The 14,433-nt window shown below is 39.4% G+C and overlaps 3 protein-coding genes across 4 annotated transcripts in view; 1 reads left to right on the top strand and 2 right to left on the bottom strand.

The window, feature by feature from the left end:
• The window catches only part of LOC116291563 (ATP-binding cassette sub-family C member 4), a 52,425-nt gene that overhangs the window by 24,957 nt on the left and 13,035 nt on the right, over positions 1 to 14,433 (bottom strand). For both annotated transcript variants that reach the window (XM_031698738.2, XM_031698739.1), the window contains 4 exons: positions 13,518 to 13,565; positions 13,018 to 13,059; positions 12,471 to 12,662; positions 10,286 to 10,380 (listed from right to left, as the gene is read on the bottom strand). In XM_031698738.2, the coding sequence (XP_031554598.1) occupies positions 10,286 to 10,380; positions 12,471 to 12,662; positions 13,018 to 13,059; positions 13,518 to 13,565 (377 nt within the window). The remainder of the gene's footprint in view (positions 1 to 10,285; positions 10,381 to 12,470; positions 12,663 to 13,017; positions 13,060 to 13,517; positions 13,566 to 14,433) is intronic.
• On the top strand, positions 74 to 1,352 carry LOC116291568 (uncharacterized). Its single transcript, XM_089024095.1, has 2 exons — positions 74 to 209; positions 747 to 1,352. The coding sequence occupies exon 2, from the start codon at positions 756 to 758 to the stop codon at positions 1,134 to 1,136; it is 381 nt and encodes a 126-aa protein (XP_088880221.1). The 5' UTR covers positions 74 to 209; positions 747 to 755; the 3' UTR covers positions 1,137 to 1,352.
• On the bottom strand, positions 4,869 to 6,702 carry LOC116291564 (uncharacterized). The gene is made up of 2 exons (XM_031698740.2): positions 6,590 to 6,702; positions 4,869 to 5,385 (listed from the first exon to the last, which is right to left on the bottom strand). Exons 1-2 carry the CDS (start codon positions 6,685 to 6,687, stop codon positions 4,953 to 4,955), a joined length of 531 nt encoding a protein of 176 aa, XP_031554600.2. The 5' UTR covers positions 6,688 to 6,702; the 3' UTR covers positions 4,869 to 4,952.

The following is a 14,433-nucleotide window of genomic DNA, read 5'->3' on the forward strand; positions in this document are numbered from 1 at the left end:
AAGGTTACATCACTAGGGGAGTCCCCGAAATCCGTGAAGTTGATTGGCTTATGAACTTTTGGCGGGCAATTCAATTACCTATTCAAAGGCAAAGCATTGAAAGGAATTCATTTTGAGTTCAAAACGCGTACGGTCAACAATTCCGCAAGAAGCTGCTTAAAAAAACTTGTAGAAACCCCTTAAAATTTCAATAACTAAAGTGTTCTCAGGTAAGTGCCTGAAATCATGATCGTTTCAAGTCATTTTTCGATCTGGTTTTCGAGTCGTAAAGCTTCTTGCATTTGTTTTAAATGTAGGTTAGGTTTTAGAGAACTGTAAAAAGTAGATTGGCGAAAACAAGATAACAAACAAAGCTATAGACTAGTATTCTCATTCAGACCGTGACTTTGTGGATGTGATTTGATATGTAAAAAAGCGTCCATTTGTTTCTAAAAGGTCAGATCACTAGGTGGAATACCCGAAATCCGTTGATGTGATTGGCTTATGTTCTTTTGGCGGCAAATTCAACCAAGGCAATCATTCAAAAACAATCATTTTTTTTCAGTATTTTGCCACTCTTTTAAATGTATACTGTGAATCGTTTCTTGAGCCAATCGAGTAGGAATAAGATTTATTTTGATCACTCATTGTATGTGAACTCATGCTTCATTTTAGAGAGTATTTGATTGGCTAATATCCTTCTGTTGGGCAATTCAGCTTATTACCAAGGCTAGCAATTCAAAGGAGTTTATTTTATGTTATTTCAGAATTGAAATATGACGAAAACGGTGTGCACAAGGTTGCTCAATGCCAAGGAACAACCGATAAAGAGCAAAACCATATCCAAGGATCCTGGAATTTATGCCATAATTGAACATCACAATAGCATGTCTGAAATCCTATACGTTGGAAAGTCCAACAACCCGAAACGAAGAATCAAAGAACACCTGAGAGGAGACAACCAAGAAATTGACAGAAAGATCAAAAGAACAGCAAAAACACGGCTGTTCGTAAAGCAAGTTCCAGTACACGACCCAGGCCGCAATGAAAAGAAGTACATCGATTGCCTGAAGGAGATGGGTGAAAAATTGTCCTTAAATAACACAGGGGGTAATTCTAAATCCAAAAAGACAAAGGCACGAAGGAAAGAACAATAGTAAGGATCACTCTTAGGTTGTTCGTAAGCACTTTAGTTTATTTTGAAGTGCCTTCCTAGCCAAGAAGTCTCATTTTTCTACTCTGTAAGCATGCCTTTTTAATCATTTGAAGAATTGTTTTGAATAACTTTTTAGAGCATCAACCTGCCTTAGTCAGACGAGAACATGCTGTAGTAATGCTTTTGAATAAAAAACATACCTAACTGAAGGGGCAAATACGAAGTAAATATCTTTTTTTTTTTAACTTTGCCAGTTAATTAAACATGAAAAATGCGTCGGAAAATGTGGTAAAACACTTCTTTTTCTCTCTTTTCCCCCAAAAGTCAGTTTATTTTTGACCCGACGATTTTGCTTTTCTTTCACCTAGTTTGAAAGCCTTTTTGGGTATCTTTAGTCGCTACTACATTTTTTCCAGCAGTAGTGCTTAGCGCTATAACCATTGTGAGTCGGAAATAAACTGGTATTTTGCATTTTATAAGTTTTAATAAGCAAAGAAAGAGTGAATTACATCACGATTATGTGCAAGTCATTCACTCTTTGTTTGTAAAGTGATGGGTTTGTTAGTCCGAGTCTCGAAGGGGGATCTAATTCGTTCGATCTATTAGAATAAAACTCATGCGAAGTGCGATTTCGAAGAATTATGACGCCCTACTAGTTATAGATGGCGAGTAATTGCGGGTGAGCAGTTCATTACTGCCAAGACAAGCGAAAAAAACACTCCGATATGTTAACTGAAGAAGTTTTTTGAAATGGCATCTCCAAAATTTGAAAAATAAAATCCAAGACAATTACAATAACAAGGGAATGGTAAAAATATTTCCCAGAGAAGCGCTTTGTACTCCTTCAAAAGAGGAAATACAAGTATTTATGCTGGGAAAACGAAAGAACTGAAATAAAACGAAGAGTTAGCGAGCATCCCAATGGAAAAAGACAAAAAATCGACGGTTACTTATACAGCACCAATTAACAGAATGTCAGTTTACGAAATGCACAGCCAATCATCCTGGAAGCAAAGAAAGAGGGTACATTAAGTGGACTAAGAAGAACGAAGGAAAGGCAAGTATTTCATACACTTTCACACGTGGGAATACTGTTTGTGAAAAGGTGCTCTCAGATACGCCGTCGTCGTCACTCGACTTTTGATCAAGAAAAAAGCCGGTTCTGGAGCTTTCATTACCAAACCTCGAGCTCTTTTATATAAATATTTTTAAAAATATACTAGTTTCGGTAATTTTTATTTTATCCTTGATATATTTGTAAAATGTACCTATTCAACGTAAGCCTGGTTTTCACTAGCGACCAAAGCAGAAGCGGAAGCAGAAGCAGAAGCATAAGACGTCTTATGTTCCTGTGAAAATCAAAAACGGAGACGTAAGCAGAAGCAGAACATCGACGGAAGCAGAAGCAGAAGGAACGGAAGGTTTCCTATTTCTTATGCTTCTGCTGCTGCTTCCGTCCTTACGTCGCTAGTGAAAGCCAGATTCTTATGCTTCCGTCGCTAACATGCAGAAGCACAAGGTGGTAAGCCAATCAAATTCTCGTACTCAGTCCCCTGCACATATTGGATTCTTGCATGAACAACGGCTTCCTATTGTTTTTCTTATGCTTCTATCACATTCGTTTTCAATAGAACATAACGATCTTATGCTTATGCTCATGCTTCTGCTTCCGTCGCTTATGTCGCTGGTGAAAGCTAGCCTGTAGTAGAGATTTACTGACTATTAATTAGGGAAAATTCCCTACTTAACTTAGCGGGGATTCCCCGAATTTTAATAAGGGAAAATTCCCTAATTAACTTAGCGGGGATTCCCCGAATTTTAATAAGGGAAAATTCCCTAATTAACTTAGCGGGGATTCCCCGAATTTTAATTAGGGAAAATTCCCTAATTAACTTAGCGGGGATTCCCCGAATTTTATTGAGAGAAATTTGTCATTTTAGAAAACCCAGAAAAGCGTGAAAGAAAATACATTGAGTGCCTAAGGTCTAAGGGTTTTGATCTATCTCTAAACATACAGGGGGGGAATACAAAGTAGGTCGGGGGAAATAAAGAAAGACGTAGTTTACTTTTTTAGAGAATATTTTTAGATGCAATGAAGGAGCTTATGATAGTTTAGCCGCTGGTTTGCAGTTAAGTAATAAATGCTTCCGCATGTCAAAAAATTAAAAATAATAATAAAAAGTCGTTTTGTGCCATAAGAGAAATGATTTAAGGTAAATGATTTTATTAACTCAAGACATCGCTAATACATTTAAAAACATCAAGAATTTACATCAAAATATATATAAATAAAGTAGAAACAATAATGAAATGGTGAACGGAAATAATAAAAAACGCGCCATAACATATCATTACCCCTCCAATTCTTACAACCAAATATAATGTGCAAATGAGAAGTTTTTTGTATCAGTTAAATATTAGTATATGTAATAGGACTCCATGCTGTCCAATTAAGAAATAATTGGACGAACCAAAATTCCGAGGACTGACAAAATGGGATGAGGCCTTAGGCCGAGTCCAATTTGGTAGTCAGAGGAATTTTTCGAGTCTAATTATTTCTTTATTGGGGAGCATGAAATCCCATTACCTATTAATTATATAGTTGCCTAATTAATCCCATATCAACAAGACCTGTCCAATTAAGAAAATAATTGGACCGTTACCTATATGGGATTAATGAGAAGCTGTGTAATTAATTAATTAATTATTATAGTAATGGTATAATAAAATCATCATCAAGAATTTGGACAGTTTTAATTGCTTATGCGTGACACACACACAAAAACAAGTAAAATTGAATTTTAATTAAGGAAATTTAAATAGAAAAAATCCCTTTATTAAATTAGCGGGGACTCCCAGTTTTCATTAGGGAAAATACTCTAACTAGCTTAGGGGGGATTCCACGAATTTTAATTAGGGAAAATACCCTATTAACTTCGCGGGGATTCCCCGAATTTTAATTAGGGAAATTACCCTAATTAACTTAGCGGGGATTCCCCGAATTTTAATTAGGGAAAATTCCCTAATTAGCTTAGCGGGGATTCCCCGAATTTCAATTAGGGAAAATTCCCTAAATAGCTTAGCGGGGATTCTAATAATCTTAATGACGGTACAAGAGCCGAATCTGTCACTCAACTTCATAAGAAGAAAAGTCTTTTCTGAAGAAGAAGAAAGTGGAGAGCGTAACACTCGCTACCGAGCTCAAGGGAAACAACAGTTTCAAAATAAATAGATTGCGATAACTTGAGGATCCATATCCATAGTGTTAATGGGCTCCGGTGTCGCTACTTTGCTTACCGGACCCAGAGTAATCGTAGGGGTTCCTTTGGCTAGTGTTGGGGCAGTTTGTGGTATTGTTTCGGCTGTTGCTACGGGCATTATGAAAAAGCTATCCACGAAAATATCAAACACGACACGACAATAGCTCTGTCTAGGGCTAAAGTAAATACTATTACCGACCTTGTCTCAAAGGCTTTGCGTGACAGAAAGATAGACGACGTAGAATTCTCGATTATCCTGGTCGAAGAGGAGAAATACGAAAAGCTTAAGTCCGACATAAGAAACAAAAAAACAGTCGTAAAAGATTTGTCCGAGGAATCTCGCAAAAAGATCTTCCAGGAGGCAAAAGAAGAGCTTCAAAGAAAGCTCGCTCAGTAAATATTTGCTTTGAAAAAAGCGAGACAGGATTTCATTTGCATATCGAACGCCAGTCTAGAAAATATGCGCAATCAAGTAGTTTCACATTTTTTATTTCGTCAAGTCCTATTATTACATGTTATGTTCTCACAAATACTTCTTATTGCTAAGGTTCAAGCCTTTATCGAGTCATAATATCAGCCATCACGCGACCTTCTAGGCCAGGTAAATCTTGCTCGCATTTCTTGACTACTTCCTCCAGCATCCTTGCCTTCGCCATCCAATATTCTATCTTGGATTTTGCGTCTCTAAGTTGTTTACAGGCCTTGTCTCTTTCATCCGACTTCTTTGCCCACATCCTCCTAACGTCTTGCTTTGGAATGGTGTCTTTCATCTTAAGATTCATCAAGAAATCATCTAGACTTTCCCTTTTTCTTGCTGGTGGTACTTGAACTCCGGAGCCTTGTGAAATGTTGGTTAAATCATATTCGTCAAATTCGAGTAGTTCTTCATCGGACTGATGCATTAGTATGTTAATCGTTTCGAACTTCTCATATTTATGTCTGAAGCTATCAATGACGTCAGCACATTCCTGAGCGCCGTAACAACGAAGCCTTCAAAAAGTAAATATCAAATCTACTTTCAAACTCGTTTGTTTGTTAAGGCGAAGGGGTATGATCGGAATGTTGTCTATTGTTTTACACGTGAACAACTCATTATTCTTTCTAGGTACGCCACTTCCGCCACGTGAAAGTAAAAAACCCTATAGAAATAGGAACCACGGTCAAAGCTCGCAGCTGTTATCATGACATAATAGAAACACATATTATTGCGTCGGTCGCCTTGGAATCCATCCCAAGAGGGGGTGGTCGGGGTCTATCTTGTAAAATATTTCGTAAATTACGTCAGGGTAATAAGGAATATCCTCATCCAGCCGACAAAACATCAACTCAGCCCTTCTCATTCCACGAATTTTAATTAGGGAAAATACCCTATTAACTTCGCGGGGATTCCCCGAATTTCAATTAGGGAAAATTCCCTAAATAGCTTAGCGGGGATTCTAATAATCTTAATGACGGTACAAGAGCCGAATCTGTCACTCAACTTCATAAGAAGAAAAGTCTTTTCTGAAGAAGAAGAAAGTGGAGAGCGTAGCACTCGCTACCGAGCTCAAGGGAAACAACAGTTTCAAAATACATCCATAACTTTAGTGACGATAGGACACTTTTATATACACGGTTTCAAGTTATTATTCATGGCAGCTTTTGTACCTGTTATTTTATCGCTTTAACATTTGTAAACTGCATCTAAATCTTATAAAACTTTTTTATTGTAATTTGTATCAATGTGGCTGCTCCTCAATGTCATTCCCAAAAGCGTCGTACATTAGTATATATAATGGATGTTATACCATCGGCACCTAAAATGTACCCAGATATTCCAAACTACCATATTACGGCACCCATTGCGAATGCAGAGAATTTCAGACTCAACAGAGCGAACTTAATACTGGCTTACTTGGAAGGGCAGACAAAACACTACGAAGAAGTTAGGAAAAAGTACGTCAGAGCCCGTAGCACGCTACATAAGATTGCGATAACTTCAGGATCCATATCCGTAGTGTTAACGGGCTCCGGTGTCGCTACTTTGCTTACCGGACCCGGAGTAATCGTAGGGGTTCCTTTGGCTAGTGTTGGGGCAGTTTGTGGTATTGTTTCGGCTGTTGCTACGGGCATTATGAAAAAGCTATCCACGAAAATATCAAACCACGACACGACAATAGCTCTGTCTAGGGCTAAAGTAAATACTATTACCGACCTTGTCTCAAATGCTTTGCGTGACAGAAAGATACACGACGTAGAATTCTCGATTACTCTGGCCGAAGAGGAGAAATACGAAAAGCTTAAGTCCGACATAAGAAACAAAAAAACAGTCGTAAAAGATTTGTCCGAGGAATCTCGCAAAAAGATCTTCCAGGAGGCAAAAGAAGAGCTTCAAAGAAAGCTCGCTCAGTAAATATTTGCTTTGAAAAAAGCGAGACAGGATTTCATTTGCATATCGAACGCCAGTCTAGAAAATATGCGTAATCAAGTAGTTTCACATTTTTTATTTCGTCAAGTCCTATTATTACATGTTATGTTCTCACAAATACTTCTTATTGCTAAGGTTCAAGCCTTTATCGAGTCATAATATCAGCCATCACGCGACCTTCTAGGCCTTGTAAATCTTGCTCGCATTTCTTGACTACTTCCTCCAGCATCCTTGCCTTCGCCATCCAATATTCTATCTTGGATTTTGCGTCTCTAAGTTGTTTACAGGCCTTGTCTCTTTCATCCGACTTCTTTGCCCACATCCTCCTAACGTCTTGCTTTGGAATGGTGTCTTTCATCTTAAGATTCATCAAGAAATCATCTAGACTTTCCCTTTTTCTTGCTGGTGGTACTTGAATTCCGGAGCCTTGTGAAATGTTGGTTAAATCATATTCGTCAAATTCGAGTAGTTCTTCATCGGACTGATGCATTAGTATGTTAATCGTTTCGAACTTCTCATATTTATGTCTGAAGCTATCAATGACGTCAGCACATTCCTGAGCGCCGTAACAACGAAGCCTTCAAAAAGTAAATATCAAATCTACTTTCAAACTCGTTTGTTTGTTAAGGCGAAGGGGTATGATCGGAATGTTGTCTATTGTTTTACACGTGAACAACTCATTATTCTTTCTAGGTACGCCACTTCCGCCACGTGAAAGTAAAAAACCCTATAGAAATAGGAACCACGGTCAAAGCTCGCAGCTGTTATCATGACATAATAGAAACACATATTATTGCGTCGGTCGCCTTGGAATCCATCCCAAGAGGGGGTGGTCGGGGTCTATCTTGTAAAATATTTCGTAAATTACGTCAGGGTAATAAGGAATATCCTCATCCAGCCGACAAAACATCAACTCAGCCCTTCTCATTCCACGAATTTTAATTAGGGAAAATACCCTATTAACTTCGCGGGGATTCCCCGAATTTCAATTAGGGAAAATTCCCTAAATAGCTTAGCGGGGATTCTAATAATCTTAATGACGGTACAAGAGCCGAATCTGTCACTCAACTTCATAAGAAGAAAAGTCTTTTCTGAAGAAGAAGAAAGTGGAGAGCGTAGCACTCGCTACCGAGCTCAAGGGAAACAACAGTTTCAAAATACATCCATAACTTTAGTGACGATAGGACACTTTTATATACACGGTTTCAAGTTATTGTGCAAAGCAGCTTTTGTACTTGTTATTGTATCGCTTTCTTTGTAAACTGCATCTAAATCTTATAAAACTTTTTTATTGTAATTTGTATCAATAAATTTGTATTAATTAAACATTACGGTTTTGGAATAAAATCCTAATCACAAGATTGTTTCGTTTTAATTCTTCATGTGAAATGGTCAAATAGACAAGGAAAAAAATATTTACGCTCTATTGCAATCTTTGACGTCGCGTTCTTGTTGTTTCTAAAAGGTTCGATCACTAGGGGAAACCCCGAAATCCGTGGATCTGATTGGATATGCAAAGAAGCGTCCTTTTGTTTTTAGAAGGTAAGATCACTAGGGGAATCCCCGACATCCGTGAAGTTGATTGGCTAATGAACTTTTGGCGGGCAATTCAATTACCTATTCAAAGGCAAAGCATTGAAAGGAATTCATTTTCAGTTCAAAACGCGTACGGTTAACAATTCCACCAGGAGCTGCTCAAAAACCCAACAACACTCAACAACAAGAAGTGTTCTCAGGTAAGTGCCTTAAATTATGATCATTTCAAGTCATTTTTCGATCTGGTTTTCGAGTCGTAAAGCTTCTTGTATTTGGTGATAACTAGTAGAGTACTAGCGTAGACTGCGTCGGTGTTTCTGAATAAAACAGTAGGAACCCGTGGATAAATCGAATCACCGTAAGAAGCTCTGTTAAACTATATTTGTATTTGGTTTAAGCATGTAGATCAGATTTTAGAGAACTGTAAAAAGCTGATTGACAAAAATAATAACAAACAAAGCTATAGGCTAGTATTCTCAGCTCAGACCGTGACTTTCCTTCTCGGATTATGGTGTTTATAAATACATGATGTTGATGAAGCTTTGCGATTTAGGTCAAAAGACTTTTCCGAAAGAAAAGGTCAAGATATCGCTTGGCGTCCTTCGTAAACCAATACCGTAGTACGAGAACATTATAAAGAATGTTCTTAAGGGAAAAAACTATATGCTTTAAATTATAATATTATATATAAAGACACATGCGGTCTTTACATAAAGACCAAGCAATTCAGTGTCTTAAACCTCTAAACATTTTACTAGAGCTTAATTTGAATATTCTTCTGAAAGGTCATTTTAATTTGCGAATCGAAGACTACTGAAAGGCAGCCAGAGTCGAGCGATTTCCAAATTTCCAAGGGTCGATAAAGATAACAAACATTCGCGCATTGTTACATTTTACATGACGGGGGTCTTATCTTATCACTTAACTTCATTTCCTGTCTCGTTCATCAGCTGAAGCGCAATGTTTTAAAAGGATTCTTTCTGGTTGACAACACATTAAGAGCGGAATGAGATTCAAAAACATTATCAGCTAAGTGAAAGCCAGCAATTCTCGGTTTGAATTCTTGACAACGACAATAAAAAAACATAGATATCCGCCAAAACTAGAATTCAGCTCTACCGAGGATGGAATTCGGTCCTAACTGTGCTTTTCTCTTTTAGAATGGGGAAAAGCAAGAGAAGGAAGTATGAGGACATTTGTAACAAGCTAATCGATGCCAAAGCATATTCCATAAGAAGTAAAAGGATCCCAAAGGAGTCCGGGATATACGCTATTTTGCAAGAGTACAAAACGGTGCCATACAAATGGCTTTACGCAGGAAAGTCAAAAGACATAAAAAGAAGGATTGCTCAACATCGGAGAGGAGAAATACAAGCAATCGATCAAAAGATTGCTCAGACAGAAATGACAAAACTTTCTGTAAAATTTGTAAAAGTTAAAGACCCTGGTAGGAACGAGAGAAAATATATTGCCTGCCTAAGGACCAAAGGTCCAATGTTTCAATTGCCTTACAACAAACAACGGGGCAATACAAAATAGAGCGGAGAGAAAAACTGAAGAAAGATTTAATTTCCCTTTTTAAAAGACCGTTTTTTACTACAAGCAGCTTACTATAGTTTAGTCACTAGTTGAATACCGTTTAGTAAGAGCTATCGCGTGTTAACAATGTTGCCATTTAGAATCAGTTTTTCACTAAATAAAATGTCATTATTTTCAAAAGAACTAACGGAATGACTTGCTTTGTAACTAAAACGGTAAACGTACGGTTCGGCACGTAAATGAAAAACGCGTCTAACATTGAAATGTTATTTTCCCCTGCAATTACAATTACAATTACATGCAGCGCGTAAATGCTTGGCTTTACGTAAAGCCATTTTTTAGTCAATATCAAAAGCCCTCCTGTTCGGACAAAAACTACGTTAGAACTTGAAATAAATAGTACAGTACCTTGCAAGGTTGACTCGAGCTCGTTGTCCGCCGCTCAATGAAACTCCTCGTTCGCCGACTAACGTCATATCACCCTCTGATAGAAGCTCAATGTCCTTGAGGAGTGAGAATAAATGTTTGTATTAGATGTCATTACATACAGTCTTTGTCGGTCCGTGATTATGGAAGAACTATTGAATTTATGATATTTTGATATTTTTTACACTACTGCCCTCACCACCAAGACCATTACCACTTCCGACATCCACTCCCTTATCCCCCCCCCCCCCCCCCCCCCCCCCCACTACTAATACCACCTCTTTACCAACCACACTACCAACTACAATACTTTCATCCCCAGCATCACCCTACCACCAACAACTCCAAAACTCACTTTACCACAAGTTTATTAGCTTTTAGCTATTTCGTGCAACCCTCATTAAATAAAGGCTTCTATCTATCTATCCATCTACCCCCTTAACTACAACAACAACAACATAGTCCCTCACTCCCACCACTACCACCTCTGGACACCCACACTACCAACTCCCTGACCAACAACGACAATACTTCCATCACCTTCCATACACCATCACCCCACCACTACCAACCACACTACAACTGGCCCTTACCACCACCAATAATAACAATACTTCCATCACCTTCCATGCACCACCACCCCACCACTACCAACCACACTAAAACCGGCCCTTAGCACCACCAATAATAACAATACTTCCATCACCTTCCATGCACCACCACCCCACCACTACCAACCACACTACAACCGGCCCTTACCACCACCAATAATAACAATACTTCCATCACCTTCCATGCACCACCACCCCACCACTACCAACCACACTACAACCGGCCCTTAGCACCACCAATAATAACAATACTTCCATCACCTTCCATGCACCACCACCCCACCACTACCAACCACACTACAACCGGCCCTTACCACCACCAATAATAACAATACTTCCGCCAATTACCATGCACCATCACCCCACCACTACCAACCACACTACAACTGGCCCTTACCACCATCAATGATAACAATACTTCCATCACCTTCCATGCACCATCACCCCACCACTACCAACCACACTACAACCGGCTTTTACCACCACCAATAATAACAATACTTCCATCACCTTCCATGCACCACCACTACCAACCACACTACAACCGGCCCTTACCACCACCAATAATAACAATACTTCCACCAATTACCACCACTATCCTCTTATTAGCACCTTCAACACCAACACTATCGCCCCCAACCACCCCACAACAACATCAACACTTTAACAACCATCATTACTACCCTATAATACTACCACTTCCGTCCACTTTCAACCACCACCACCCCACAACAACAACAACACTTTAACAACCATCATTACTACCCTATAATACTACCACTTCCGTCCACTTTCAACCACCACCACCCCACAACAACAACAACACTTTAACAACCATCATTACTACCCTATAATACTACCACTTCCGTCCACTTTCAACCACCACCACCCCACAACAACAACAACACTTTAACAACCATCATTACTACCCTATAATACTACCACTTCCGTCCACTTTCAACCACCACCACCCCACAACAACAACAACACTTTAACAACCATCATTACTACCCTATAATACTACCACTTCCGTCCACTTTAAACCACCACCACCCCCACCCCACAACAACAACAACACTTTAACAACCATCATTACTACCCTATAATACTACCACTTCCGTCCACTTTCAACCACCACCACCCCACAACAACATCAACACTTTAACAACCATCATTACTACCCTATAATACTACCACTTCCGTCCACTTTCAACCACCACCACCCCCAACAACATAAGGAACTTAAGATTTGCAAAATCTGCGACGGCGACGTCAACTGGAAGTTTAAATCACTTCACTTTGGAGTTTCGAGTCTTCAAAGTCTGTCTTCCCTGTGGATGAGTTGACTTTACTGACAATGTTTTGAATGAAATCTTCAATGAACAGGACTCCAAAGAAAAATTATTTACACTTCCGGTTGACCTCGCCGTCGTAGATTTTGCAAATCTTAAGGTCCCTATTACTACTGTCACTACAACCATCACACCACTATTTTCACTACCACAATTGCTCTCATCAAAACATCGCGTATTTGGTTACTAAAGCACTGGACTTACCCTTTCGAGCGCACAGACTTTGATGACTTCATTATACCTTGACTCGTCATAATCATTACCGAATATGATGTTATTCCTTAAGGAACCATTGTAGATCCACGCCTGCTGAGAAGAGTAAGCAATCTTGCCCTTTACGTTGATGGTTCCCTCGATCAGCGGTAACTCACCAAGAATCGCCATTAACAAAGACGACTGAAAGCAATATAAGATTTGTTTAGAATCTTTTACGTCTCCATGACAACTTAAGTTTTTTATGACAACCCAGTTATTGCCAGACACGTTTCCTTGTGTCAGGCTTCCGTCCGTCAACATTTGAATGACCTGGGTTAGTAATTTGGCAAAAACAACCAAATGGTTGCAAAGTTTTCCAAAAAAAAGTCAAACATCATTGCCCTCTGAAAATCGTAGAGGAAGAAAAGAAAAAAGGCTAGATTTAAAATGTATCTAGGTGACTTAAACCCATTTTGGAATAAGAATCTCTTTATTCTGTGATAATGTAAAGACAGTAAACAAAGAAATAATACTCAAGTGAATGACGAACTCTAACCTTTCCAGCTCCAACAGATCCGACGACAGCGAGAAGTTCTCCCTATGGAATGGAAAACAATATACTTTAAAGAATGTAATCCTTTTTACTTCTACCGTCATATTAATGATTAGTCAATGGTTCTATACGTAGTGCGCAACACAGGAAAACCCATTTAGTGCTACTAAGCCGTGCGCCGTAAAAAGAAAACTAATTCAGTGCGTGTATATGTAGTGCGCTACGCAGAGGAAGCCATTTTAGAGCTAGTAAGCCGTGCGCCATGCAAAGAAAGCCATTTTAGTGCTATTAAGCGGTGCGCCAATTTAGTGCTTCTATATGCAGTGTGATACGCAGGTGAAGTCATTTAAGTGTTACTAAGTAGCTGTGTACAAAATCCATATTAGTGCTTTGATGTGAATAAGCGACGTGAATTGGAAGCCATTTTGATGCTACAGCGACTTGTGTAATGGAAGGAAAACACAAAGATCACAAAACAAATATCAATTATATGAGAGACATACCTGGGATATCTTGAAGCTGATGTTATTTAGAGTAGGTCTGGAGATTTCCTGTACAAAACCGAGAGAATTTGATATAAATATATTTACAAGGATGATGGCATGCGTCGAAGGAAATGAAGAATGATTTGACGGCTAACTTACAGATCAAACCCTGAAACAACCTCTGGGCCGATCAAAGGTAGGGCACAGCTACCTCACAGATCGAACCCTGAAACAACCTCTGGGCTGATCTAAGTCAGGGCACGGCTAACTCACAGATCGAACCCTGAAACAACCTCTGGACTGATCGAAGTCAGGGCACTGCTAACTCACAGATGAACCCCGGAACAACCTCTGGGCTGATCAAAGTCATGGCACTGCTAACTCACAGATGAACCCCGGAACAACCTCTGGGATGATCAGAGTCATGGCACGGCTAACTCACAGATAGAACCCTGAAACAGCCTCTGGACTGATCTAAGTCAGGGCACTGCTAACTCACAGATGAACCCTGAAACAACCTCTGGGCTGATCAAAGTCAGGGCACGACTAACTCACAGATGAACCCCGGAACAACCTCTGGGCTGATCTAAGTCAGGGCACGACTAACTCACAGATCGAACCCTGAAACAACCTCTGGGCTGATCTAAGTCAGGGCACGACTAACTCACAGATCGAACCCTGAAACAACCTCTGGGCTGATCAAAGTCTGGGCACAGATTGAATTGGAATTTAGCATGTTAGGTTTTGCGGAGGGAGGAAGACCAGAGAACCCAGAGAAAAACCCTCACATCAAGGTTAACTGAGGCTTATCTTAGTTTACTGACACGTGATGCCGAGTACAGGAATCGAACCCTAAAACCCTAGAGTCGAGTGTACTAGATACTAGACTATACTAGGCTACGTCACCCTTGATTTACGCAGATCAATTACTTAC

This window comes from Actinia tenebrosa, unplaced genomic scaffold (assembly GCF_029948245.1).
Source record: "Actinia tenebrosa isolate PJP-AT-01 unplaced genomic scaffold, QUT_ActTen_1.0 PGA_scaffold8__29_contigs__length_14323225, whole genome shotgun sequence".
Taxonomy (NCBI): Eukaryota; Metazoa; Cnidaria; class Anthozoa; order Actiniaria; family Actiniidae; genus Actinia; species Actinia tenebrosa.

Excerpts from the sequence above, each read along its gene's own strand:
- LOC116291564 (XM_031698740.2), bottom strand. The coding sequence starts at position 6,687 with ATGTCGGACTTAAGCTTTTCGTATTTCTCCTCTTCGGCCAGAGTAATC. Across the intron at positions 5,386-6,589 it reads CGCAAAGCATTTGAGACAAG|GCTTCGTTGTTACGGCGCTC; the intron begins GTCGGTAATAGT and ends TACTTTTTGAAG.
- LOC116291568 (XM_089024095.1), top strand. The coding sequence starts at position 756 with ATGACGAAAACGGTGTGCACAAGGTTGCTCAATGCCAAGGAACAACCG.